We start from the raw sequence: 26,080 nt of genomic DNA, 5'->3' as shown, positions 1-26,080 counted from the left end.
TATGTTTGGAAAGCGTCCGAGATCATACCGTTAGTAGCAGCCAATCACAAGCATTGAGATCCAAAGATCATGTTCCCTCTGCTACTATATAAAACCAGCAGGTATGGAGATCTCTCCATCACATATTCTCTACGCATACCTCCATACTACTTCTCTTTTCTGATTTGAGCGTCGAAGTAGTCTCGTCGGGAATCCCCGACACCCTGCTAACCCGTTCGCTCAGTTCTCCCTTCGCAGGTTCCTTCGTCATCAAGGTCGGCAGCGGTTGAGGTGGCATTTTTTGATCGGATGGCTTGACCATTGCCAGTATTTAGCCGGAAAAAGAATAATAAAAAAACTCAAACTAAGAAACATTGACATAAACTCTATGCTTTGCATCTTTATTCTGATCAGAGCAATGATGAGAACGGTGCCTTACAATTAAGGGGAAAAAACACCTTTTCATTCTCAGAAAAGGCAAACAAGTCATAAAGTTGGAAAAAGCTAAACTCAAACTTGATAACAAACAAACAAAAACATCAAAAGCAATGAGAACGTACGGTGAACTGTAAACTTCATATTTCCATGCAACAAGCAATAAAATAAATTTAACACTCCACAATTCCACATAGCAAACAAGCAAAGAACATAAAGGCAAAGAGAAATGTAAACTCTTGGAGCAACAAGTAAATTTTCTCATTCTTCGACTTGGAGGTAACAAATCTACCAAAAGGCAAGCCAATGAGCAACTAAACTGATGGGGGATAAGCATCTAATGCATAGCTAACATCAGAATAAACAAATTCCACATCAATTGAACAAAGAAGGAAAGAAATGAATACATAACTTTAATTCTATCAACTGTCTCAGCACATAAACCAAGCACAATGTCAAAAGTTTCCAAATTTAACAGAAGTACAACGTTTTCTGATTTATTACTACAAGCTAAATCAAATCACATCTAAAATTGGATCATCATCTCATTTCCTTGAAGTAATAGACTGTTGATGCCTGCCCTTTGATCTGTCCATTCTGCTCCTCTCCCTGAGGCTGCTGCCTGCTCCCCTGTAGGTGTTCCTTTCTCTTCCCCAGCTTTTACCAGAAGAACTGGTAGTCTGGATCACTCGCCTTGTCAATTGTTTCTGCAAGAACCGGTCATTGCTCCCAAGTGCAGCCTTTGATATGCTGTGCAAGGCCACCTCCCGTCCCTTCCGAGAATCAATGAGCTTCTTATTCAGGTAGGCTATCTTAGGTAGGATGCTGCAAATGGTTTTACGAAGTTGCTCTTCGCTAAAATTGCTCAGAATTGGATTGCCAACCAGGTTGAGAGCCAAGAGAGAGCTGTCATTAGCAACAAGTTGACCCAAGGCCTTTGCTGTTGTTATCTTGTTGAAGCTCATGTCCAGAACTTTTAGCTTTAGAAGTCTGTGGAGACCCTCAACGTAGCTGATCTTATTCCCAGCTAAATAGAGCTCTTTTATCAGTGTGCCATTTGGAAATCCTGAAATTTAAACATTGGATTATATTCCTATCCCTAGTGATAAATTCTCCAAATCAATAATATACTGTACTAGCAGACACTTAGCTAGCACTATCTCTAGTATTAAAATGAAGGAATTGAATCCAAAAATTTAAAAGACAAGGCTTCATGTTGCTTACCATGACCAATCCGTGAGATTCTGTTGTAGCTGAGATTAAGAACCCGCAGCCTTATAAGATCTTTCAGTCCCTCAATTGTTGTAATTTTGTTCTTAGACAAGTCAAGTGTAAGGAGACTCTTTGGGAGGCTTCCTGAGGAAATATGGGCTGCAGCAATAGGAAATAGATCAATATATGAATGTCTAACAAACGTTATATATCAGAACGACACATAAGACTTATAACAGTTTAAAATAAATTATTTGTTCATACCTATCATATTGCCAGATAAGTTAACTGATCGGAGATTGTTGAAGGCTGAAATTGCTGGAATAGCTTTCAAACCCATACCAGAAATGTGAACTGTATGGGGAAAGGAACACGATGGTTGGAAGATGTAGCTGCCCTCTATTATATCCTCTACTGTTGGCCTGACAGTTTGAGTTTGTTTCTTTCCTGAGATTTTTTCAATCTTGAGAATATTTGTATATGAGGTTGCCTCTTCTGCTGGTTCATCATTCTGATAGCTGTCTATTGGATACGATGAATCATCTCCAAGACTCTGGACCCAAGCATCAACTCTATCCAAGGTAGAAGACTCTGAATAAAAAGCAACCCAATGATCCTGAGACCACAAGTCATCTGCAGTTGTAATTTCTGATTGCTTCATTTTTAGCTTGTCATCCATTTCAAAACATGACCTTGACTCAAGTACATTGGAACAATAGCCGCCAGCATTTTTAGAGGTATCATTGATGGAATTATTCTGGCTCAACAGACAAAGATCCGACCGAAGTTTTGTACCCATCGACGGGAGCACCTGGGATGAATAGCTCTTCTTTAACATTGCCCTATCCGCGCTGAAAGATGTCATTACTGATTTTGGGCTTCCAGGGATAGCATTTGTTGCTTCACCACCAACAGTCTCACATATGTTGAGAACATCATCAGAAGAATTGGTCTTCGTAGGGGACCTAACAAATCTGTTTGTCTCAATGTAGGAGCATGAACGTTTAAGTTGCAGAGGGCTGGACAATATTTCTGCTCGTCCAATGCCAGGATCACTAGCATGACCATTGTAGGTAATCATTTCAGATGCAGTATCTTCTTTAAGCAAACTGATATCTGAGCCATCAATATTCAGTTCTTCATCAACACTTTCAGAATTCAGTTCACTCTTGTCTACCTCAAATGCTTGAAACTCAAAGTCAGAGAAAGCTTTCCTCAGAGATAGACTATCGTCGTGTTCATCACCTCCTTCATAAGCTGCTTCAGTACCAGGCTCAGTTTGCTCAAATTTGAGATTTTTTGTATCAGACAGTTTGGTTTGTGCACTCTCCACAGGGCTCTTTCCCTGAGCTATCAACAGCATAGGCTCTCCGAGATTTGCTACCTCGACAGAAATGTGGGTCAGTTGATCGGCATGATTGTGATTGGGTTCATCAAAAGTAATTCCTGCTACGGCATTCTGGGCATGTTGATGAACTTGTTCTTCAGGGTTAACTCTTAATTCTCCACATCTATAGGCAATTTTGGATATTTTCTTTTCCTGCAGAAGATTGTATGAGCACTTGTAAAGAGCATCATGTCAAAAAGAACACTAAGGACAAAATCCACAACGATTGGTTCTTACCTTGGAATTCTTTCTAGCTAAAAGAGCTGAGAAACAACCAGTTATTGCCATCTTCGTGGACAGCAATTGATCTGAGTAAAGCAATCTATAGGGAAATCCTAACAAGTTGTTCTTTTGCAGTAAAGAAAACAGCTGCCAAAATCTCTATCGTTGCAGGAATTAGCCGTTGTCAAAAGGAGATCCTTTCACCGTGCAATGGAAAGGCCAAACGAGGAGAGTGGAAACCTCGATGCATCGAGGAGGCAACTGAGCATTCTTCAGATCCCACACCTTCCTCGAGGTGCAAGGACATGGAACACCAGGGACGGCCAGATTGATGACAGCTCCTCGAATATCAATTTGTATCCTGTGAAGCAAAAAAAAAAAGGTGAGATCTCGTAGAATTCCCAATCAAACAAAGAAATGAACTAACTTTTGCGATACTCCTTGGTCATTTTCAATGTTTAGGAATAGAACAGTTGAACTGGAGACGCCAAAAAGAAGAAATCGGATTGTGCAAAAAAAAAAAAAGGCGTTGACAAGAAGAAAGAGAGATCTGATCCAAGAAAACACACGGAACGAAAGATCTTTTCCCATGATTCAATCTCATCAACAGCTCCCTCGCGTCCAACCAAAAGCAGAAGATGAATAAGGAAATTTACACATCATAAGATTCACAAACCCAACGGAAAAAAGGTTCCCTTCACATCACAATGCCATCATTCTTGAGACAGAAAGAAGAACAAACACCTTTCTTTCATATTCTTCCCCACCCGAAACAAACGCAAGAACCACAGAAAAAAAAAAGGCAACCTTTCGTTCGATGACACGAACAATTGGCCAAATCGAAGAACCACCTAACACCCCCAAAAAAAACCCGATCTTAGGCTTTCTCGAATGGAGAATCCCCAAAAAAAAAAAAAAGAAAAAAGAAAAAACAAACACGATCCGGTCACATGGATTCCGGCGAAAAGCACCTGCAATGATCGAGCGAGCTGCCAAAAACTCCGTCGGAATCGAGATCGAATGCCAGCAATAAAGAACCGAATTAAGGGCAAGGCAAAGGAATCTCCGCCCGGCGCGGCGGTGGAACGGCGAGGCGATGTGTGTCAGGCGGAAGGGTTGGCGATGAAGGCCCGCTATAAATAGCCGACGCAGCTGAGGTGCGTAGCGAGGGAGGGTGAGGTTACCGCCTCCCCGATCAGGAAATTCGCAAGAAAACGACGTCCCTATTTTGCCGCCATTTATAGCTCCGCGGGCTCCTGAAGCAGCAAAATCTAGAGATGTGTGGTGCATTTATTGTCTTTGAAATTTTTGTACAAAAGTTAGAAAAAGGGACAACTCTTTTCCAAATCATCATAATTGTTTTTTAATTAAAAAGAAATTTCATTTTTTTAAAATTAGCTCTTTAGCTCAACGGCCGTGAATATTCAAGTAATATTATTACCCTGATTATCATAATTGTATCCTTTTTAAAAAAAGTCAAAAAGGTGGTGCATTTTTATATAAAAACTTTTTATAAACTTATCAAAAAATTTTAAAATAATTATAATATTGTACCGATAATTAAATTATTTAGTAGCTGATAAAAAAACATTAATAATAATTGAATTAATTTACTTTAATATATTGTAATGGCGGCCTTGTTATTTAAAAAAAAAGGATTATTATTTTTTTAGATCTTCGCAAATTTAATCCGAATCTTTTTTTTTCAAGTTTGGTGGCTGCAGATCTTGTTGATGCTAAATTTGGCGGCATCCAAATTCAGATGCGTGCTGACTCACTCAAGTGCTGGTGAGATTCGTTCAACGTGGGCAGCCTCACAATTTTGACCAACTACTAAACATTAATATCAATATTTAAAACAGAGTGAGCTTCGGATGAGTATTTCATTTTTAATTAAAGTCAAATAAATATTTTTTAAATAATTTTATTCAACATGAGTGTATAATTATTGATAATTGTTATAATGTACGTACAAAAAAATATCTAATAACTGTCACAATATATTTAGAATGAGTTTATAATTTAAAATTTATAATGTGTAGAAATTACCAAGTTATTGTTATAGTGTCTAGAAACTATCTAGTAGCTACTACAACGTATTTAAGATTTAAAATTTATACCATATAAAAGCTACTTAATAGTTACTATAATATGTAGAAATAATTAACTAACTTAATCAAAATAGGGTGAATTTAAGATTTAAAAATTAAGATATTTGAATATTATTATATCAAAATACTATTTATTAATCAAAGTTATTTAAATTTCATCAAAATTATTTTAAAATAGTACTATAAAAACTTTATTTATTTTAAAAAATTATAACTTATACAAACATAAATCTTAAATATGTTATAATAGTTAATAAATAGCTTCTACACTTTGTAGTATATATCTGGTAACTTCTACACAATATAAATTTTAAATCATAAATTCTAAATTCATCTTAAGCATATTGTAGTAGTTATCAGTAGCTTCTATACAGACAACAGGTACAATAATACTAGATCAAAGGATATTTTTAAATAAAATCGATCCATTTGATTTTTTTTTAAAGAATGTTTATTTGATGTTTTTCTTAATTTGAAACACTCTTTCCATTTTTTAACCATATATATTTTCTGTTCTTTGTTTACTTTTTTGTTCTTAATCATTTATTTCATTTTCTCTTCAAAAAAACTTCAACACAATAATTCATATAAAGTTTTGGATTGATAAAAGAATGCAAAATGCTGTTTATTGAAATGAGTTAACAATTATTTATTAAAGATCCTTCATTCCACTAAATGGGTTGATTACTTAGTTTGTAGATCCCAAAAATCTTGGTGATTATTATAGATTATCACATCTTCCACAATCTTCAAATAAAATTAAATTGATAAATAATTTGTGTAAATAAATATTGATAAGTAGTAGTACGATGCTTACTGAGACTAGTTATTAATAGACTTAGCACAGAATAAAAAAGATTGCAAAAAAGGTCTCCAATTTTTAAAAATATTTTGAATTAGGTGAGGAATATATTATTGCATGCTGCTGGTGAGTTTCCAGGAAATAATGGACATAAATTTTGACTCAAATTTTCTGTTAATTTATGACCAAATTAAATTAGATCGATGAGTCAGCTTCATGTCAACTAGATCGAGCATGAGGAAAAAATGTTCTTAAAAAAATAAATATTAAACAAGAGAATTTAAAACTTATTTTTCATTCAGTATTTTATATTTGTGTCGTACTATTTATAGTGACCACCAACTAATATAACAATATTTTAAATAGTCCCCGTGAGTACGGTACAATATTTATTTAAGAAAATAAATAAAATGGCGTGAAGATCGATTCAATGAGTATAAATTATATTTCTGATTTACCTTACAAGTAAATTAGAAAAAGATCATTTTAAATAATCCTCGGGTATAACTGAGTTAGTTATGACATATCAGAATTGTAAAAGAAGACAAGGATTCAAATTTCTCCTACATCATGATCAACTGTTTCCCGCTAAAATAGGATTCCATCTTTTGCAAAAGAATAGAAAAAGATCATTTATTTACAAAATTAATCGAGTGAAATTTAAACACTTAAATTATAAACTATATATGTATATATTTTAAATTAAAATTCATCAATGCTAATTGAAAAACTATAAAGGTAATTGGGGGATAAAACTAATACGGTCAACAATGTATAGAGTAGCTTAATTCATCAAAAATTCATTATATGATAGGATGGATAATCTACCATCTTAACATATTAGAAAATTTTCAATCTAATCTAACTCAAGCTATGTTGCAGATTAGACAGTTCAACCCACGAACCTAAAAAAAATAAAAAATATATATATAAGGTTAAAATTTTACGTTTCGGTTGCATATTAAGCTGGTTAAGTCTACGAATCACTAAAAATATAAAAAATATTAAAAATTTTAAATTTGGATTGCAGATTAAGCAAGTTAAGTCCACTAATCTATTAACTTTTCCACTTTTTAAATTTAGAAGAAAAAAATTCTCAATGCACAGGCCAATCCGAGTCCAATACAGACCGACCCACATGAATTACGAGCTCAAATATATCAACTCATCTGGATCCATCTTAAATTAAATTAATAAAATTTTAATTTAACTCGTTTAAATTATTTAACAAGATAAGTTAATAGATTCAAACTAAATTGACAACCTAGATAACACAAGATCAAGTGGATGAAAAATCTTGAATAATCTATTTTCTTTAACAAAACTAGCTTGCAATTTTGGAAAAAAAAATATTTTGTGGCATTTTTTAAAACTATAAGCTATCTTAAAAAAATGCAAATTGATATCACTATAAGAAAACCGCATTTTAATACTTTAAATACAAAGTAACTTACAAACCATAAATTATTTTTCAAATTAGCTTGGGATTTTAAAAGTAACTTATATAAAATATTATTATATAAGATGAGGGTACAAAATAACTTAGAAAAATAATTTTTATTTCATTTTCAAACCATAAATTATTTTCAAATTAGCTTGGAATTTAAAATTTAAAAATTAACAACATTCTTAAAAAAGATAATTGATGTATTTCAAATATGACAAAATATTCTTTTTCATACTTAAAAGTTAATTTGAAAAAATAGCTTATGGTATAAAAACAGCAAAAAAAAAAAAACATTTCTCAAGCATTAGAGGATTTAGCTAGCTAGCACCTCTATTGTTGATATAGAGTTAAAATTCATCTGTCCATGAATTTTATCTAAAACCTTAGGCATACAACTAGATACGCCCTAGAATAAATCAAAAATATGATATTTGTGTTTGACAATGACAAGAGGAAATTGTTTCATAAACAATATAATAATACAATAATTCTGTTATCATCAGAGGATTAAAATACTATCATCTTAACTTGAAAATTCAATACATATAAACTTAAAGTCGATCAACATAGACACATTCAGGTCAATTCTATATGCCCAAATATTTAACAAATGTATCCAAGTCAAGCTTAGCACACGCTTAGTTGACACGGCGAGCTTTTTCTTCTTGGCCTAAACCAAGAGATCTCTGCGCGTTGGCAATTCCTTCTGGGTCTGCAACAGGTTGCCAACAATGTAGAGTTAGCTAGCAACTACAGAAGTTGATCTGTATAATCATACACTTTTAATAAGTTAACCATACATATGCCTGTGTTGACTACTGAAGAATATGTCGTGTACTCATTTTCATTCTTCATAGACTGAGCAAATCTAAGAATAATAATAAGTCGAGAACATGATTGTGCAATCATTTTATCTCATGAACGAAGTTTTTCTTGGAGTTAATGCGGTGTATTTTCATAAAATCACCATGTATGTCTTTTAGGAGCCTTGCAAGTGTTCCTTTTGGAATTAGAGAAGGATAATATGGAGACATCACCTCTCATCCAACACTTGGTAACTCTTTATATAAGCCTTCTGGATTGTATAGAAGAATAAGGATGGATTAAGATACTGCGTTGAATGGTGAAAGAATTAGACTAAGAATGATTAAAAGATACTGAATGCAAGCTGATCAACATAATTCTCACTTTTGAGAGTGAACTGTGCAAAGTATCTCGTCTTGTGCATGTGTGTTACATTTCCATATTTGTGAGCAGTAGACTTATAATGGCAGAAATAAGTTCAGTATTGGAAAATCAAAGCATCAATTTGTTTGTTGAACGAGGCACGAGGATGGTCTTAAAAGGAGGGCAACCAATGGAGACAGAGACAGAAAAGGTCGTTAGATAGTTGGCCTTGCCCTATGTATAGCAGATCGACTGATGAAGGAGAGGGAGGCAGAGTGGCTGTGGATCATTGGATAGTTGGAATTGTCCATGAGTCCATCTGTGCATTACAGATGGTTACTCTCTAGTTTTAACTTCCACAAGGAGAATTCTATTGCTGGAGTCACAATGCATAAAAATCAAAGGACATACGCATGATGAGTAAACATATCAAGATGATATATTGTCTGCAGAGCAAGGTTGATGGCAGATAGTTATTTGTCTTCTGCGAAGAAAGAAAGATTTAAATCAAATTCTTCTTTTATCAGGTAGATATTCTTTCGTTCATATTTTTTAATAGTTGATTTTTTCGAAATTATATTATACCAATCCCATTTTCTCACCTCTGAACTGCTGCTTAAATAACCAATTGGAGGAGACAAACATGATAGTGCAAGTTGAAAATCCCTCTATGAACTTTAGATGTTTTTTTTTTCAAATATATCATAATATTTCATCTGTATCCAAGTGACAAGTATTGAATGTTTCAAATATATCCAAACTAATTTGTTATCACCTACTTGCATGGGTAATGGACACACAGCCAACTTGCATGGGTAAATGACTAATATATCGTCTAGTCATTTGTATTTTCCTTCTCATATAGTCAAATCCTACTACCTAAATCACCTAATGTTTGTCCTAATCCTTTCCCCCTAAACATTCCTTCCTTAACCCTCTACAGTTGCAATCCTCCAACCCTCATCACCTTTCTCAAGTCTCATTTGTAGTCGTGATGATAGTGATTAAGTGGAGGTCAGGTCAAAGATTGTGAAAGGAGGAAAGGCAGCCCAGAGGAGAGGCCTTCTAGCTGTCATGGTTATTACAGACCTTGAGGCGGAGATCATGACAGCGATTGTAGAAGGCTACTCAGAAATCGGCTAGAAAGCACAGAAGAAGGCTTGGCAGCATGGGCAAATATAAACTTGATATATGGATGGAGGAGCAGACGATGGTGGAGAAAACAAGTGGCTTCTGGGGTGTAAATCTTAGGGGAAGTCTAATAGTTGGGGTAAGAATGCTATGTCAAAAGCAGGTCCCATCATAGTTGATGTCAAAGCACTGACACTGAAGAAGCACAACAACAAAAAAGAAGTTACTGATAACCTGATTTAATGCTCAAAACAAGTTTTCTGATTTTTCATGTCTAGTAATATGAATAATGTCGAGAAAATGACACAAATGAGATATGAAATTCATATTTATTAGTTCTAGTAAAAAAGATTGCCTTGCCACAATCATCAACTATGTGGCTAATCATTATCTGAATCTAGGATGGTAAATTTTATTGAAATCTCAACCTTTCAATCGGTCAGGTAAAAGTATAAAATGATGTCATAATAATATAGAATTACTTGAATGCTGTCCAAGGTAAAAAAAAAGTTATCATTGTCCACTGGATGATTGTTTTCCACACTGGGTCCACATACATTTGGCACATCATCCCCTTGTTCCAAATGACAACTCTAAGGTAAGATGATGTAGGAGACTATAGCACCTAGCAAGTATCCTGATGTGGTTTACAATAAGGTGATTATCAACCCTCCTATAGAGACTAAATGGTAGATCAGGCACTTCATCGGATGCTTCCAAGAAAAAGGTTCCAGTATGTGACAATAATTGATTAACTTCTTGGAAAAGTACTAGGCAATCAAGCAAATCGAGAGGTGTACTAGAAAACACTATTATAACCATTGAAATTCAAAATGAAGCTTCTCTATCACCAAAAAGCCAAACACTAAGTCATAAACATACACAAGTTAGTCTTGAGGATTTAATAGTCCATTTTCCCTTACCAAAGACTTACCCCAAAATTGTGTAAAGATCCGAGTAAAAAAACTCAGATTCCTGGACACGTTATATTGCATAGCAGGAGGAAGAGGTTTCACAATTGTATCTATGCTGAAAACTCGCTGAAGAAACTGCAATGCAAGGGAAAATAGTTTAAAACCCAACAATGCTTCAGTATCAAAAGAAAGTACTTAATCAATAATCTTTAGTAATTCAAGCACTAAGGTCAGTGGGTGCATTCAAAATAGAACAGTTCAAAGCTGAAAAATGATATTCAGGGAGTTATGGATATATGGAATACATGATATCAAGATTCTGAGAAGTCATATTAGCGAACTTCATTACCATTATCACAAGTGGATTGTGCTCAAATGCCTGGAAACACAGCATGTTTTTTTGTATATAAAAGTTAGTAGAATTATATGTGCATTGATTCAGTATCAAAATTTAACTAAGGTTCTTCCTGTTGTGTGACATTTTTCGGGCAGAACTGGTCCTTACAAAATCAACCCATCGATGTAGAAATGAGAAAGAAACATCTGTACTCAAATGTCATTCTATAAAAAACATGAATATGAACAAATTATTACTTTACTTACTGCATATCCAAATGTATTGGAAATCAAACCATGATCTTGGCAGTTCAAGATATCTAAGACAAGTATCTTCTTGAAAATAACTAAAATATCAAAGGAATAGGAAAATATTGATTCAAACCACTATGCTTTAATTCTGTCGAGAAAAGACTGTCAAATCTGTTCTACGAACAATTATGAATTGTGGGCATATTACATTTTCATTTTCAGCAAATACCTTAAATAAATGCAATTTAATTTACATCTTATGAAGCATAACCGTATATAGGATGATGATTAAGAAAAATGCACATTTTACACACTGATCCTAAATATCTCTAATTAGTTTTATAGGAACCTGATATAAATGAAATAGATAGACTAGCACATACGATACATGCTCAATTGGAGGATGTCTAGTTATATGAATAACACCATAGAGTCACTAATGAGTAGATACCTCCATACTAGCCTCCTCCCCCACTCGACCACTCCAAGGCAGGAAATTTCCTCTTACCTTCACAGAAGCATTTGGGCCAAAACACACATCTACAAAAGCCCCTTCCACTGTACGTTCTACATACATAATTCTTGGAGAGCACCTCGAAAATGTCAGTCTTTTATGGAAACAACTAACATGTGGGAGAGTAAATAGACCCTAAATGACCTATCTAGTAACTCCCATATAGATTTTATCAAATGAAAATTCATGCATCAAAGTAATGGAATTGATATTTACTTGAGGCTTTATGGTAGAATACGAGGTCATTTTTTTTACATTGACAGTTTTCTTATTCTAGCAAATCAGTCAAGGGAATTTGCAGAGTACAATTTTGTCAAGTATGGAGGTTTGTGAGCACAACAAAAGGTCTCATCGTCCTCATGATGAGAGAATGTTCTGGCTTCTTGTTTACCTACAACTAAGAAAATCATATAAGGTGAAATACAAATAATTCCTTTTTTAGATTAGCTTCTCAAATCAAGAATGATCAAGAATAGATAAATAGTTATTGAGCGAGGCAAATTTTAGCTAGCTATTATGAATTGAGTTTAATCAGGCAAAAAATAAAAGGAGCTTCACCTGAGACTTTGCTTGAGTGCTCCTAGACATCAATTGTGATTTATAAGTATTTAAAAAATAATGAAGATTAATTCCAAAACATACCTGACAAGCAAGATTTTTTAGGTGTCTACTACTGATATATTCATTGTTACCAATATGTCATAAATGTGATCTATGGAATGTCACTAAAGATTGACTTGAATATACATTGTAAGGATACCAAGCTATATCCCAAGCATAGCCCGGATATACTCATGATTTAGCAGTTAACTTGATAGGTTTGCAAATTATAGCATACCATTCTAAGTTGCACCTGATCTCTAGTTATATTAATCTGAGCATGTTACTAGTTGTGAAATAAGTTAACACTCAACTTGTCCAGGTAAGTATGAGAACAATGACACTACTAATTCATCCATCCTTTGCTAAAAATTGCACCTCATTAGTTTGTTATGTTAAGTCATTTGACTAAGTATTAAAAGTGGTATTTTGACAACAAGATACCATTCTATATAGCTTGACCAGCGCATCACATAATGCAGGAAGAAACTAACATATTTCAACCAAAAGATCAGTAGTTGTAGGATGTTGTAAGATAAACCTTTGCAATAAGGCTCTGTGGCATCATTAAATTGATACTAAAAATTCCCACTTGGGGCATTAATTGGAAGGTTACCCACCTCAAGACAAGGTAGCGCATTACTTGACCATTATTATACATCAACATCAATTGTTGTAGCAGCAACAAATTTTATTTATCCAGCTATTGCTACAAAGTGCACCTTGATCCCAAGCTCCTAACTATTCCATCTATATATGAAGGAATCAAGGTTTCCCCAGCATATTTCTCATCCCGAAAATTGTTCAACATTGTTGTAGCAACTACAGCTGTCGCTGCTACAACATAAAGTAAAATTGTTCCAACTTAATCAAAATTATTATACATTACTATTATATCACAATACTCTTTGCCAACTTAATTAAAATTGCTCAAACTTATCAAAATTGCTCAAAATCACTTCAAAATTGTTGTAGCAGCTATATCATAGCTACTATGAAGCGATTTTGATGAAGGTGAAGTGATTTTGATAAAGTTTAAGCAATTTTAACCAAGTTGGTAAAGAACATTTTGATATAACAGTGCTCTGTGTGTAGTAACTTTAATTAAGTTGAGCCGCTTTACTTTAGCAGATTATGGCAGCTATGGCCGTATGTAGCAGCTACGTCATATCTGCTACAACAACACTGGAATAATTTGGGATAAGAAATATGTCGAGGTATTGTTTTGATGCTTTTTGTAAAATTGCTTAGTGACTTTTAGTATGTGTTCTTGCAATGTGATATATACCTGAAATTATGATTATAAACTTGAGTGTTGACCAATTAGTGGATCCTTTAATTGGCTAGGCAGGAGAGCTACATTTCTTTCAACTTAAATAGTTTGCTCCTAAATCAATTACAAATTTCAGTTTTGGATCTGCTAAAAAACTACTTTCTGGTAAGAAGACAAGCAAGAGATGAAGACAAGACACTAATTTTAGAAGGCATTTAAGAGGAACTAAGCCAGTATTCTATTCCCTAAATGAAGCTCAAAGCTAAATCAAAGAAACCAAAACTAGCAAAACCCTCAACATCTCGTTCTACGAAATTTTGATGGAGAAAATGAAACCTGGACCTTACAATTTCCTAATTAGTTCATCCATCACCATAACACAAAAGAGATTCGAAAGAAATTACTGGCCTAGTTCACCACTCCATCTAGCGATTCTACTAAATATCTACCCAATTACAAGAAAGAAAGAGAAGGGAAAAAAAAAATTCAAACCTTCTAGCCACAAACCACCGATTACCTACCAGAAACAAAAACTAAAAAGGATCGAAAGAAAAAGGGATCGTAGGAATCACCCGGAAATTCCTCTGGAAGCTGTATCTAAGCTCAGGGTCGATCTCCGCTTCGAGTTCCTCGTCGGTCTTGGAGGCGGCGGCTCTCCTCTTTCCAGGAACGTGCATGGTGGGGGTGCCGCCCGGTTGATTGGTCGCCCTCAGTTTGGCGTCCGCAAACTTGTCGCTCGGATCCTCCTCGCCCCGCCATGGCGCCGACGCCAGTAGCTCTTTCTTCATCCCTCCCCTTCCCCAAGACAAGCCGCCGTCAGGATAAAGAAAAAACCGAGATTGGGCAAGGCAGATCCCTCATCCAACACATAAGCAGCATCACCCGAATAATGCGCCCGGCCCAAGCCCAGCCCAATACCACCTGCTACATGGATCGGGCTGGGCCAAGTGCTTCGGCCCATAAATTAGACCAAGCATGACCAATTGGTTATTAAACTTCTAGTAAGCAAAAAAGCACATATAAAAGAAAATACATGAATTAAATATATATACTCTCTTCTAAAGGTGAAATCTGTTATCCCAACGGCTCAACACGATCAGTCTCACGATCATTTATGAAGAAATAAATCAAGAAATTATAATGGACCACGACGGAAAAGATATTATCTTAATTTCGCCGAAATTCGAATCCTAAATATATATACACTCTGAACAATGAGATGGCTCAAAAAGTTAAAGATGTTCATAGTATGGAAAGTCGATTAAAGCGAATAATACCACGATACAGGGCGACACACAATGAAGTGGAAAAAGTGTGACTAATTTATAAGTGGAAAATGTAGGCCCCTACTAATAAATGTGTGTTCCAAGATGAACCAAGAGTGAGATAGTGGGCAATTTGTCACCTAGTTCGATTAGGGCAAGTAATAATAGAGCTTGATCCAGGATCAAAACATACATCAAAGTGTGAAAAAGTGACTATTTTATAGGTGTAAATGCTTGTTGCAGTGGAATATCGATGAGAACAAGCAACAAGTAATTAAGTTCAATCAGTCTCCCTTCCTGCGGCGAAGTGGTGACTTGCTCCCTTAAGAACTGGAATTCCCGATCAGATTCAAGTAGAAGATGCACACAGCCTGTTTCAGAGATTTAGATAGCCTGCGTCAACATCTGCTGCCATTGTGAATGCCAACGAAGACGTTGGAGTAGGACTTGGTGAGGTAGCAGAAGTTGGCGACGGGAGGCAGCGTCGCCACTCTCTCTCCTTTCTTGAGCAGCTCCTGCAGGTCGATCCTCTGCAGCAGCAGTACCGACTTTGACTCCTTCCACACGAACGCGAGCAGTCCGTTCTGGAGCACGAACAGGGCGCCAGGCTTGCATCCAGGGTACCGGAATCCGTACCCGCCGGCGATGCCCTCCCCGGTGTAACTCTGCTTCACTTCCATCTGACTGTCGTTGTCCCATGGGAATGCGTCCGACGAGGCCTCGTCGACCTTCGCCACGAACATTGCGGAACCGTTGGGGTGGAGGACGTAGTGGGTGCCTTCCAGTAGCTTGGTGGCGACCAAAAGAGGCCGCCCCTCGGCTTCCTCGTAGGAGAGACGAAGGAAGAACAGCGCCTTCCCCGGCTTGTCCTGCGACGGCCGCGCCGGAGGCCAGCCGAAGGTGCCACCCCACAGCCCCGCGAGCTCGTGGCCGGCGGTCGGGACCGGGATCCGGAGTTTGTAGAGAGCGAACCAGTTGTCGTGCATGTCCGGCCACGCTCTGTACGTGGTCAACCTCATGTGCGCTGCTCGCAAGCTCAGCCCGACGCTGTCGCCGGGCATCATGAACTGGTCCAGCGGCGAGTGCTTCTTGTGGGACGTCGAATCACGGGGATTCGACCTGGCGATGAATTGTTTGAATCCGTCTCTGAAGTACGCTGCCACGGAGAAGAGGGCGTTTCTTTTGGAGTGGTGGTGGAGGTCATCTCCATTCGCAGCGCTTTGGTGCTGCGCCGAGAGTTCCTCCAATTGGGCGTCTTTCCAATCGATTCGTCCTCCGTTCAGCTGCTCGTGCATCTTGACGATCACAGACCGGCGATGGGCCAACTGCTCTGCGTTGTCGCAACGATCGAAAAGAGGAGCGGCGGTCAGATCCGGCGGGACATCGAGGGCGACTCTGCCAGCCACTCGGTCTAGAAGCCCGCGACGATCGCTGAATGGAAGCCGCGCGAATGGGATGAGCGGAGGAGGCAGTGGTGCTGCAGAGGGAGCAGAGGCCGTGTTGGTGTCGCACCGGCGAAGTCGTCTCGCAAGGGTGGGATCTTTGCTGTCGGCGATGGATGAGAAGCTCCAGGAATGATGAAAGGCTGTCTCTTTGCGGCGGGCGTCGATCTCGAGGAGGAGGATGTTGCAGGAGGAGTCGATGGATCCGACGGAGCCAGGGAAGAGGGATTCCTCTCCGTTCTCCCCACGGCCATGGAGGAAGAAACAGGAGGGAGATCCATCGGCGTCGGCGAGGATCTCGAACACCGGCGCCCAAAGCAGAGGCCCCCCGTCGAGACCCAGCGGCCCGAGCTCCTGAGGTATGACGCGAACGCCGACGACGGAGAGGAAGCCCCAGAGGACGCAGACCACGTTGCCGAGCTCGGGGTTCTGGTGGACCCAAACGCCGAGGAGCGGCGTGACGGCGGCCAGGAAGCGGCAGAGGGCGCGGTAAGACCGCACGCCCTCGCGCCAGTGGGAGAGCGCATGCGGCGGCGGGCCGAGGCGACGGCACTGCGCGAGCCAGACCTTCTCGGAGGCGGCGATCGCCGGTCGGAGACCGCGGCAGCAAAGGCTCAGCGCGCAGAGATCGGCCGGACGGAGATGGGCGGAGATGAGCGCAAGCACGTCGTCCGGCAGCGACAGGAAGAGACGGGAGCCGCAGTTCGCCATCCCAAAGGCAGCTCCTTTCCGTCGCCACGACCTCTATCTCAGGCTCCGAAGAACGCCGCAGCCATGAAGGCGGCGCCTCGCTCCCGATTCCAATGGGAACAGAGAACAGAGGGCGACATCCATCTTTGAAGAGGCATTTATTACCATTACTATGCAGTGACGTTATGCAAGGAAAGAAATCGCGGCCAGTGGCGACGATTAATTCTTCTCTCACCAATAGTCTGAGCACGAGGTCCCCTGACAACCGGCCTGACAGACGCTTCCATCAATTGCGTGATGAGGTAGGTATCTATCGAATGATCACACACAATCCACATGGGAGTGAGATGACGCCGGATCGCTTTGACGCGCATTGTAACAGCGAGCTCTGCCGTCTTCTTCCAGTTTTGTCTGTTCCCTCCCTGCCTTGAGATACCTTGAATCATTGGAATAGACAGAGTTGAGGTGAGGTTCCAACCATTTAGCTTAATTAACGGGATAAAAGAAGAGTTGTGAAAATATTTCTATTCAAGAGAAAAGATAATCATAATGGAACTGGTAGTCCACCAGATCAATCATGAACTTCGCCGACAATTATTTGCACGCCTTCTTCCATTGTAGGCCATGGCAGACTAAATAAAGCAGAGGATTCACACGGCAAGTAAACTGGATCGTCGTCCACTGCAGTCATTTTCTGATCTGCGAAGATATTTGTAAATATATGTAGGGAGAATCTTTATGGCTGAATAATTTAAAGTTCTAATTAATCCTACAATATCGAGGCAGATCGTATCATGTGAAGATGAATCTCACAAGATCAAGTGGGTTGCTAAGAAGGAACGTAATGAGTTGCTATTAGCAATAAACTCGGCAAAGTCTATCAAAATTTTCAGTACTAACCGGGATTTTTTGCTTGTACGTTCAGCGTCTGTCCAGAAGGAGGAGGATATAAAAACTTGACTAGTGGTATCGGCGGCTGATGCTGGCTTTCTCTCGTCCAGTTAGAACTTGGGCAATTGGATTAAGCTTCTCTGCTCCTGTTGTCGAAGCCAACTTTTGCCTCTTCGACTTCTCTGCACTGCGAGCCTGTCCAAAACACGCCACAATGAGATTCTAAAAGCACTTGCCGAGAATAAGAAATATCCTTTTAAGAACAAAAGTTCGCATATTAAATTTGGAATTATCACCTTATGCTGCCTGTAAAGTCTGCTTCTCCTTTCTTTTGCTCTGTAAATGGCATCTTTAATTCTAACATTATCCATGTAACCACTAGGCCATAATTCTGCAAGCTGGAATTTAGGATAGCTAGGTAATTGAATCTTCTTAACAACAACCAATCAGGATCACCTTCTTGAAATAAAGAGACTTCAAAGAAATATGCTAATCAACAATCTTTAAGTTCATGCGAGGAAAACAAGTAAAAAAGAAAAAAACTGATATCAAAGAAATAATTTCCTCAATATGATCAATAGTTATCAAAAACAAGAGATTTTTAAAGACAAATAGAAATTGTAGGATATCAGATCAAGAGATGTTGGAATATTAGCTTACCTCTACATAAAGCTTTCTGCAGTGAGGGCCCTTATCTTTGACCACTCCCTGAAAATAAAATATTGATTAAGATATTTGCAAGTTTAGTTTCTCTACCATATCTATGGCTTTGGCTAAAATGAAGTTAACATTGTCTTTGTACTTTCTAAAAAAGGCCCTTGGACCTTTACGATTGGTACGCAGGTTTGATAGTTGTAAAAATTCTAACGAAGATCTTTGATTCTTCAAGTTCAGAGATGATCTCATCTCCATAACTACAAATCCAGACTTCATATGGAAGCTCAAAAAAAATTAAAGAAAACAGTTGTACCTCAACATACAAATCATAGAGATCATACATCTTGTCTTCTAACACAGTGCTCATGACAAATTTTTCTTTCAAAGATCTTGCTCCATCATTACTGATTTCCTGAAAATCATCAGATGAACCATCTTGTTGCTCAGCCAACTGTTAAGAAAACATCAGAAAAAAATAAAACAATAACTACTGATACCCTATTAGTTTATCTCATGCAAATAAACATCAGATACTATACCATGAAACTTAGAGCATAGTTACTATAACACAGCCAAAATCTACCTTCGAGTTCGGCTGAGAAAAATGGGCTCTGATGATTTCATTAACCTCCTTTTTTATTTGTTGAAACCTATCAGCAGTTTGTTGTTTTGCTAAAGGACCAGATGCAACCATCTCTCTAATATTTCTCTACAGAAAAGAAAAAGAAAAGAATAAAGAAACAGCAAAGAGGGGAAAAGTAAATATTTATTAGAATAAAGAAACAGCAAAGATGGGAAAAGTAATAACACTTCAAAAAGATAATCCAAGATTCCTTGACAATACAAGAGAATATCATCGCCTCTTGCAGTTAATGAAATGGCATGCTTCTGATGGTTTTGTGTCCTGAAATGGGTGAGTCCAGTCCCATACAGTTTTGATAATAGTACGAGTATACAATGGCCTAATGTCCATTTTTGGAGGGTTTCAGTTATCTTGATATTATTTGTTTTCTACCTAAAGCTTGTTTTGATTTGATTTGTGCAAGTTCTCAAAGGCCCAAACTCAAGCTTCATTAAGAATGGTGAACTCCATGATTCTTACTCTTGATCAGGAACCAAGTTAAATATCTTTTTTCTTAGGTTATTAATGCTGTAGTAATATGACAATTAAAACTATGCTTGAAAGTGGGAAAATAGATAACCAACACAACTAGGAATACACTCAATTACATTCATCATGGAGGAGGAATGGAATGACTAAACACACAAGGGACAGAAGATATTTGAAAATCATGAAATTCACAAGGTCGCAAAAAAAAAAACAAGATAGACCCTGAGGTTGGGAAAAAAAACATCACACAAGAACAAGTTTAGATGTACAAGGCATGCTGCCGCCACTAAAGGGCATCCACACCTATATTACGCAAACGAGGATATCCAACCCAGGTGTGAAGTGTCTAATGCAACTATTTATGATTATATTATGGTATTTACATTGTTTTAAAACTTTGAAATAACGTTTGAATTCAATCGTAAATTATTTTTATATCATATTTATATGAAAACAAAACCATTATACCTAACATTAAATAAAATGAAAATGCTTAATTAATATACTAGAATTTCTAAAATTTATTGAATCAGATTATTTTACTTAATAGATTTTGTGCAACATGTGAGTTTACTACTTGTCTTTTTAGAAACCATTCTGCCAAGAATGTATGAATATATAAGGTGTTTGATACAAAGTGCAACTTTTCAATCTTCTCAATAACTGTACTAAATAGATTAGGAGGTGGAATTCCATTTTTAATTCATTTCCTGCAGGCTGAGTTCCAATAATAAACCAAACTATGACTTTCATGATATTCCATATAAACAAAAACAATTATACAAAAAATAATGATCATCAGATTTCAAAACATTGGCATGCAAATTGACATGTAATAAACAAAAAAAAAATGCAAAAGAAAAAATCTAATAGGACTAATTCAATGAAAGTTGGGTACTGCTATTATACTGGAAAAATATCTTGCTCCCACATAAGAAATTAAAAACTCTAATGTGGATGGCCTTAGTAAAACATTGACAACAGATTGATCAAGCCTATGGGAACAATTTCTTCAGTACTAATAGGGGCGTCAAAATGAACTGGTATCTGCTAAATATCATAATAAGGGAGGGTAGATTTCATCAAATTAGTGTACTATAACCATTAGATATTTCTCTAGTTACTACAATTTATGAAGATGAAAACTATTCATTCATTGTTCCTCTATTGGAAATAACATGAAACAATCCCATATATGTAGCTTAAAAATGCAAAGAAGGAAGTTTTATCCAGGTCACTTCCAAAATTATAGTTAATTTTTCGATCATTTTTCTAGCAATCTTTAACCGATACACATAGATACAGCAACAATATGATATATGGCAAATAGCAATTACCAAATATATTGAACTAAAATAGTTAATACTCACTAACAATTGTTTGGTCTATCGGTAAGGAAGCTAGATTTGGAAGGCTTCCAGCTAAAGGTCAAGAGTTTAAATTCGGGACTAGTAAGAGCGGTTTAACCTTTTCCTCGCCAAAGTCTATCATCTAGTAGTGCGAGGACACCCGTGATCAAAGATTAAAAAATAAAAAATATATATATTTAATAAATCTGACAGTTTTGAAATATAGAGAGCAATCCAAATGCCAAATGATATTGAAGCACAGTGGGGCACAAATGTAACCTCATCGACAGAAGTAAAACAGACAAGCTGCAATCGAGGAAAACGATTTCTTCCCGATCTATGTTTTCGTTTCGTTAGGTTAATCCTTATCCAAATAGTTCAAATCAACACAACTCGTTAATATCGAGGGAGGATAGTACTCACGTGTAAATAAGAAAAGCGCGGGGTACAACCCTAACATACTTCCAGACCTACAGAAACAGAAAAAACAAATAGATAGGAAACCCTACCTTACAGTCTGCTCCGGCCTTGGCAGCGACGGGCCGGTGAGTTGCCGCAGCATTTAGAGAAGCCCCCACCCCTTGACCCGACTCCAACAGTCGCGTCCAGGAGACGGTGGTGGTTTTATCAGGCTTGAGATCCACTGTGAATCGCAGCCTCTTGACCTCGGCAGGAGGTGGCAACGGCGGCGGTGCTGCAGGCGACGCGGCGGCGTGGGCTGCCGAGGGAGCTTCTCTGTCCATGATTGCGAGATTTCGGTACTTTTCCGATGCTAGGGCACAACCATCCAAAGAGGCGAACAGAGATTGAGGGGAAGAATCTGGCTGTGATCGTGATGGAGAGAGAGGAAGCAGGAAGAAGTAGAACAGAAATAGGAGGGAAGGCAAGCGGATCGATGACACGGTGAATGTATTGCGCAGTTCAAATCCTACGCCGACGCCCGCATAAGTCTTCCAAGAAAATATCGACGAAATCCTTGCCGATGTTTGGGCAATTGCATAAAAGCCTATATTTTAAATTGTTAACGTAAAACACCTCAAATTATCTATATTATCAAAAGAAAATCTATTTATTTTTTAAAATAGACATCTAGGGTGTAATCGAACCTCAAATTATCGGCTTATATTATTTTCAAAAGAAAATCTATTTATTTTTTAAATTATTTCATTTAGGGTGTAATCGATTCATTTTTGCAGAAATTAAATTGTAATTTCTCGAATAATTTGAGCCGTTAAGGTGGTATATTCCAGAATTTACAGAACTCCATTTTAAATTTAAACAAGTTTAGTTCATTTAAAAATTCGAGTTTAATCTATAATTCATTTATAATTTATATAATATTTAATTATCTATATAATAAGATAAATGAGCCGTTTAATGATATGTTCTTGAAAAATTTAACTAATACGTTTGCAAGTCTTTAAATAAATATGTTTAAAAGTTTATGAACTAAAAATTATTAAACTCGCTTCTAAATAAATATGTTTGTAAGTTTATGAACTAAATATTATGAATAAACTCGAGCTCGTTGGATAATATTTTCAAACTCAAAATCAAGCTCAAGCTCGCTTATTAACATAATCAAACTCAACTCGAATTAATTTTTTTTTTTTTTAATCATAACCTGAATAACTTGTAAGCAACTTAACTCAAACTCACTCATAATTTTATCTCAATTTTTTTTTTATAATTCAGATATTCAACTCTTCGAATCGATTAATCATGGAGGTGACCGATTTTACTCCATTGAAATTTCTTATTAGTTACCATAAGTAAATCGAGAAATACAAATAACGTATCACTTCGTAACTAGCGCTTCAAAGTTGTCTTCCTAGAAAGAAAATTAATTCGTAATGCACTGTAATTAAAAATCAACTCATATATACATAATTAATTACAGAAGTATTTTTTCTAAATGTTGCATCTTTTAATTTCCGCTTTAAAAATATAATATTCTAAAATGCAAACCACTTTATTCAAAATTATACTATCTTAAAACAGTTTTAATTAAAATTATACGACTAAAGCGACTCTAAGAGGAGAACACGGAGGAATATTTTGAATATTAAATTACGAGTGAATATGTTATTTTGATAAATTTTTTGTCTAATTTTTATTCCATTCAATCTATTTCATAAATTATCTAAATTTTAATATTTATAAATATTTCATACTTAACATGCATTCCTACATCTAGAATAGAAGGTTTTAGAATTTAAAATTAGTGTAAGAAGGATCTATATTTTCTAAATTATCTTAACAACATTAAAATTTTAAATTAGAAAAAAAATAAAATAATAGTTTATGAACTTAAAAATATTCAAGGAATATTAGAAATATGCAAGGACAAGACTATTATGTTATTTATTATATGTGTAAAAATAAAAAATAAAAAACACTTTCATGAGGTATTTTTTTAAAATTATTAAAACTCATATCATCATATTTTCATCCCAAAAATATTCCTATTCCAAATACCAATCATAATCATAACTATTATAAATTTATCAAAAATATTTTAATTTATCAAAATTACTTCAATTTATTCAAAATTATTTAAATAATATTATAGCAAACTATCGTAATCTTGATTAAGTAGAGATTATTTTAATATAATAATATTTTATTTCATTTGGATTTATTTAAATTAAAATAAAATTCATAATTAAAAATTTGACAACCAAGCTCACCAATATCATCAAAGTTATAGTTACAACAAAATATCTTCTACCGGACTAAACATTTAAATTTTAATTTTCAGAAATTAAAATTAAAATTAAACTTTTATTATTAATTTTGGGACACCTTTCCATTTATTAAATTTAAAGGTCAATAACGTCAAAACACCAATAAGAAATATGAGTTACCTTCAAATGCGGTCTGTTTTCCGATCCGGTCCGGTCAGCCAAAAGTCAACTCTGTGTCTTCCTACACCAGTACTAACTATTCTCCACGTGTCTCGAACCTATTCCTTTTTCAACATAACAACTTACAATGTACTTTGGACCCAATCGGTCGTCGTTGGATAATCGTCGTCATCCTTCATTCCTTTGCAACGGCTTTCTTCTTTCTCCGTCTCCGCCCACTCGCGAGCAAGAAAACAGTTCCCGATGGATATGCAGGCCAAACCCTAGTCTCGCAGTGCTACTTTTTGTTCTCTTTTTCTTCGCCCTTTGCAGCAATGGCGGATCGCGGAGTCCGGAGATCTGTCTCCGCCGGCCGCCGTGGCCCCAGCCTCCGCCGGGAGTGGTGCTGATCTTTCGCTCCTTCGCCCCCACAGCCCCGAACACCACCGACGGTCCCGATCATCCCCCAACTGCGACCCGCGCCCTGCGAAACCCCCGCACAAGCCTCCCAACGCGGGCTCCTTCCACGGCTCCCCCTCCCCCAGCGGCAAGATCGGACTCGGCATCATCTACCCTCGCCGTATCCTCTCACGGTAGGGTCTCTCCCATTGATCCCCTTCCGGCGATTGCTGGCGCTGCCTCTTTCTCCACGGTGGTCGCTGAGTCGGAGCCGGAATGTCCAGATCCCCTGCCAAAGGAGCGGCCTTTTGTTCCAGATAGGCCGGAGACGAACCCTCGAATTAGTATAAGAGAGAGATCTTTGGATATGAGGCTTTACTTGAAAGGCAAAAAAGGGGAATGCTTTATCTTGGACCTGGATTCAAGGGTTCTGTCAGTGTAATAGATCGAGCTTACCGGTGTGGAGGATGTGGATGTATTTAAGGAGACAATTGAGCTGGATGCATTTGAAGATGAAACAAGGTGGCTTGCGAAGGCAGGGGGGTCTCCTGAGCAGTCGATATTTTGGAGGTAAGTATGTCATTTTAATCTTTAGCTTTTAATCTTTAGGAACACAGAGAGCTTGCACTTTCTAGATAACTTTGCCATCGGTGCTACAGGTATTAAGGAAATTGCCATTTGTATCTATTTCAAATTATGAGAACTACTGATTATTGAGTGACATATTTATTGCTTCAAAAACCATTGCGTTTGCGATATGTTCAGAAAACGCATGTACCACCCAGAAAAAAAGAGAACAGCTTAATCACTAGACTATTAATGTCGCACTATGTTTCTCTTCTTTGTTGTTGTTAAACTTTATTTTGAAGGCATTGTCAATGATGGTTGAAGTGAACTAATTGTTTTGCAGCAGTCAATTTCATCTTTAAGCAATTAGTAACCAACTAAAACATGAATAACCATGTTTGCAGATTTGTAGATTGTGGAGCTCTTCAATAGAGTTATGTTTATTCACTCATTACATTAGTGGATTTGGACCTTTCTTATGGTCCTTCAGTTATCTAAAAATTATCACTTCTAAAGTGTTGCATTGATCGATGTTACTGAATAGGTAATTTGAGTCTTGGAGATTTAGTGTGCAGATTGCGAGTCAGACTTGGCATATTCTATTATGCCAATCAAAGCTTTACCTACATGATCATATTTGGAGTGTGTTGTCATATGCCACTGCAGATTCTAGTGATAATTGTCTAATTTTTCATGGTTCTGTGTCCCTATAATATCTGTGGCACATGAAATAGGGTTTTGCAACTGAGAATGATGATACATCTATGGAATAATTTCTTAAAAGATCTTAAAAAGTAATTTGGCATTTCAATTGATGAAGATGCTTAAGACTTTCCATCTATATTGCTGCATCTTAAAGACCATGTTTCTACACCTTTGTTAGCATTTAACTGTTTCACAATTTGCTCAGAGTTTAATAAACCATTCCATGCGATCACTACCTTGATAGATACTAGTATAATACATAACATTTGGTACTCTATGCCAATGGCACATTAGTACATCAATCAAAACTATGATAATGAAATCTGGAGTTGTGATAATACACATCTTTTGCTTGATAGTTTAATATGCTTGTCTT

At 37.0% G+C, this 26,080-nt stretch overlaps 4 protein-coding genes and 1 pseudogene across 7 annotated transcripts; 1 reads left to right on the top strand and 4 right to left on the bottom strand.

The window, feature by feature from the left end:
• Positions 1-793: 793 nt before the first annotated feature.
• On the bottom strand, positions 794-4,327 carry LOC141836412 (uncharacterized). The gene is made up of 5 exons (XM_074723900.1): positions 4,207-4,327; positions 3,251-3,596; positions 1,891-3,166; positions 1,639-1,785; positions 794-1,480 (listed from the first exon to the last, which is right to left on the bottom strand). Exons 2-5 carry the CDS (start codon positions 3,299-3,301, stop codon positions 960-962), a joined length of 1,995 nt encoding a protein of 664 aa, XP_074580001.1. The 5' UTR covers positions 3,302-3,596; positions 4,207-4,327; the 3' UTR covers positions 794-959.
• Positions 4,328-8,007: 3,680 nt separating this feature from the next.
• LOC141836476 (uncharacterized) lies at positions 8,008-14,623 on the bottom strand. The gene is made up of 3 exons (XM_074723977.1): positions 14,355-14,623; positions 10,828-10,942; positions 8,008-8,307 (listed from the first exon to the last, which is right to left on the bottom strand). Exons 1-3 carry the CDS (start codon positions 14,568-14,570, stop codon positions 8,234-8,236), a joined length of 405 nt encoding a protein of 134 aa, XP_074580078.1. The 5' UTR covers positions 14,571-14,623; the 3' UTR covers positions 8,008-8,233.
• A 541-nt stretch (positions 14,624-15,164) lies between these two features.
• On the bottom strand, positions 15,165-17,305 carry LOC141836368 (F-box protein At5g39450-like). The gene has a single exon (XM_074723836.1). The coding sequence runs from the start codon at positions 17,198-17,200 to the stop codon at positions 15,446-15,448; it is 1,755 nt and encodes a 584-aa protein (XP_074579937.1). The 5' UTR covers positions 17,201-17,305; the 3' UTR covers positions 15,165-15,445.
• Positions 17,306-17,391: 86 nt separating this feature from the next.
• On the bottom strand, positions 17,392-22,140 carry LOC141836369 (ubinuclein-1-like). 4 transcript variants are annotated; one of them, XM_074723838.1, is made up of 8 exons: positions 21,697-22,140; positions 19,311-19,436; positions 19,041-19,178; positions 18,731-18,778; positions 18,367-18,468; positions 18,080-18,265; positions 17,747-17,878; positions 17,597-17,615 (listed from the first exon to the last, which is right to left on the bottom strand). In XM_074723838.1, exons 1-6 carry the CDS (start codon positions 21,928-21,930, stop codon positions 18,140-18,142), a joined length of 774 nt encoding a protein of 257 aa, XP_074579939.1. In that variant the 5' UTR covers positions 21,931-22,140; the 3' UTR covers positions 17,597-17,615; positions 17,747-17,878; positions 18,080-18,139. The 4 variants fall into 4 exon arrangements, with proteins under 4 accessions (XP_074579938.1, XP_074579941.1, XP_074579939.1 ...); XM_074723839.1 differs by having other exon boundaries at positions 17,747-17,873; XM_074723837.1 differs by lacking the exon at positions 17,747-17,878 and having other exon boundaries at positions 17,392-17,615.
• A 2,228-nt stretch (positions 22,141-24,368) lies between these two features.
• LOC141835503 (BTB/POZ domain-containing protein At2g13690-like) overlaps positions 24,369-26,080 on the top strand; it is a 5,329-nt pseudogene continuing 3,617 nt past the window's right edge.

Source organism: Curcuma longa, chromosome 10, assembly GCF_044706935.1.
Source record: "Curcuma longa cultivar G26 ecotype Majalengka, Jawa Barat chromosome 10, ITB_CL_G26_1.1, whole genome shotgun sequence".
Lineage (NCBI taxonomy): Eukaryota > Viridiplantae > Streptophyta > Magnoliopsida > Zingiberales > Zingiberaceae > Curcuma > Curcuma longa.
Note: the sequence above shows the minus strand (reverse complement) of the source record. Positions and strands in the feature narration are given on the sequence as shown.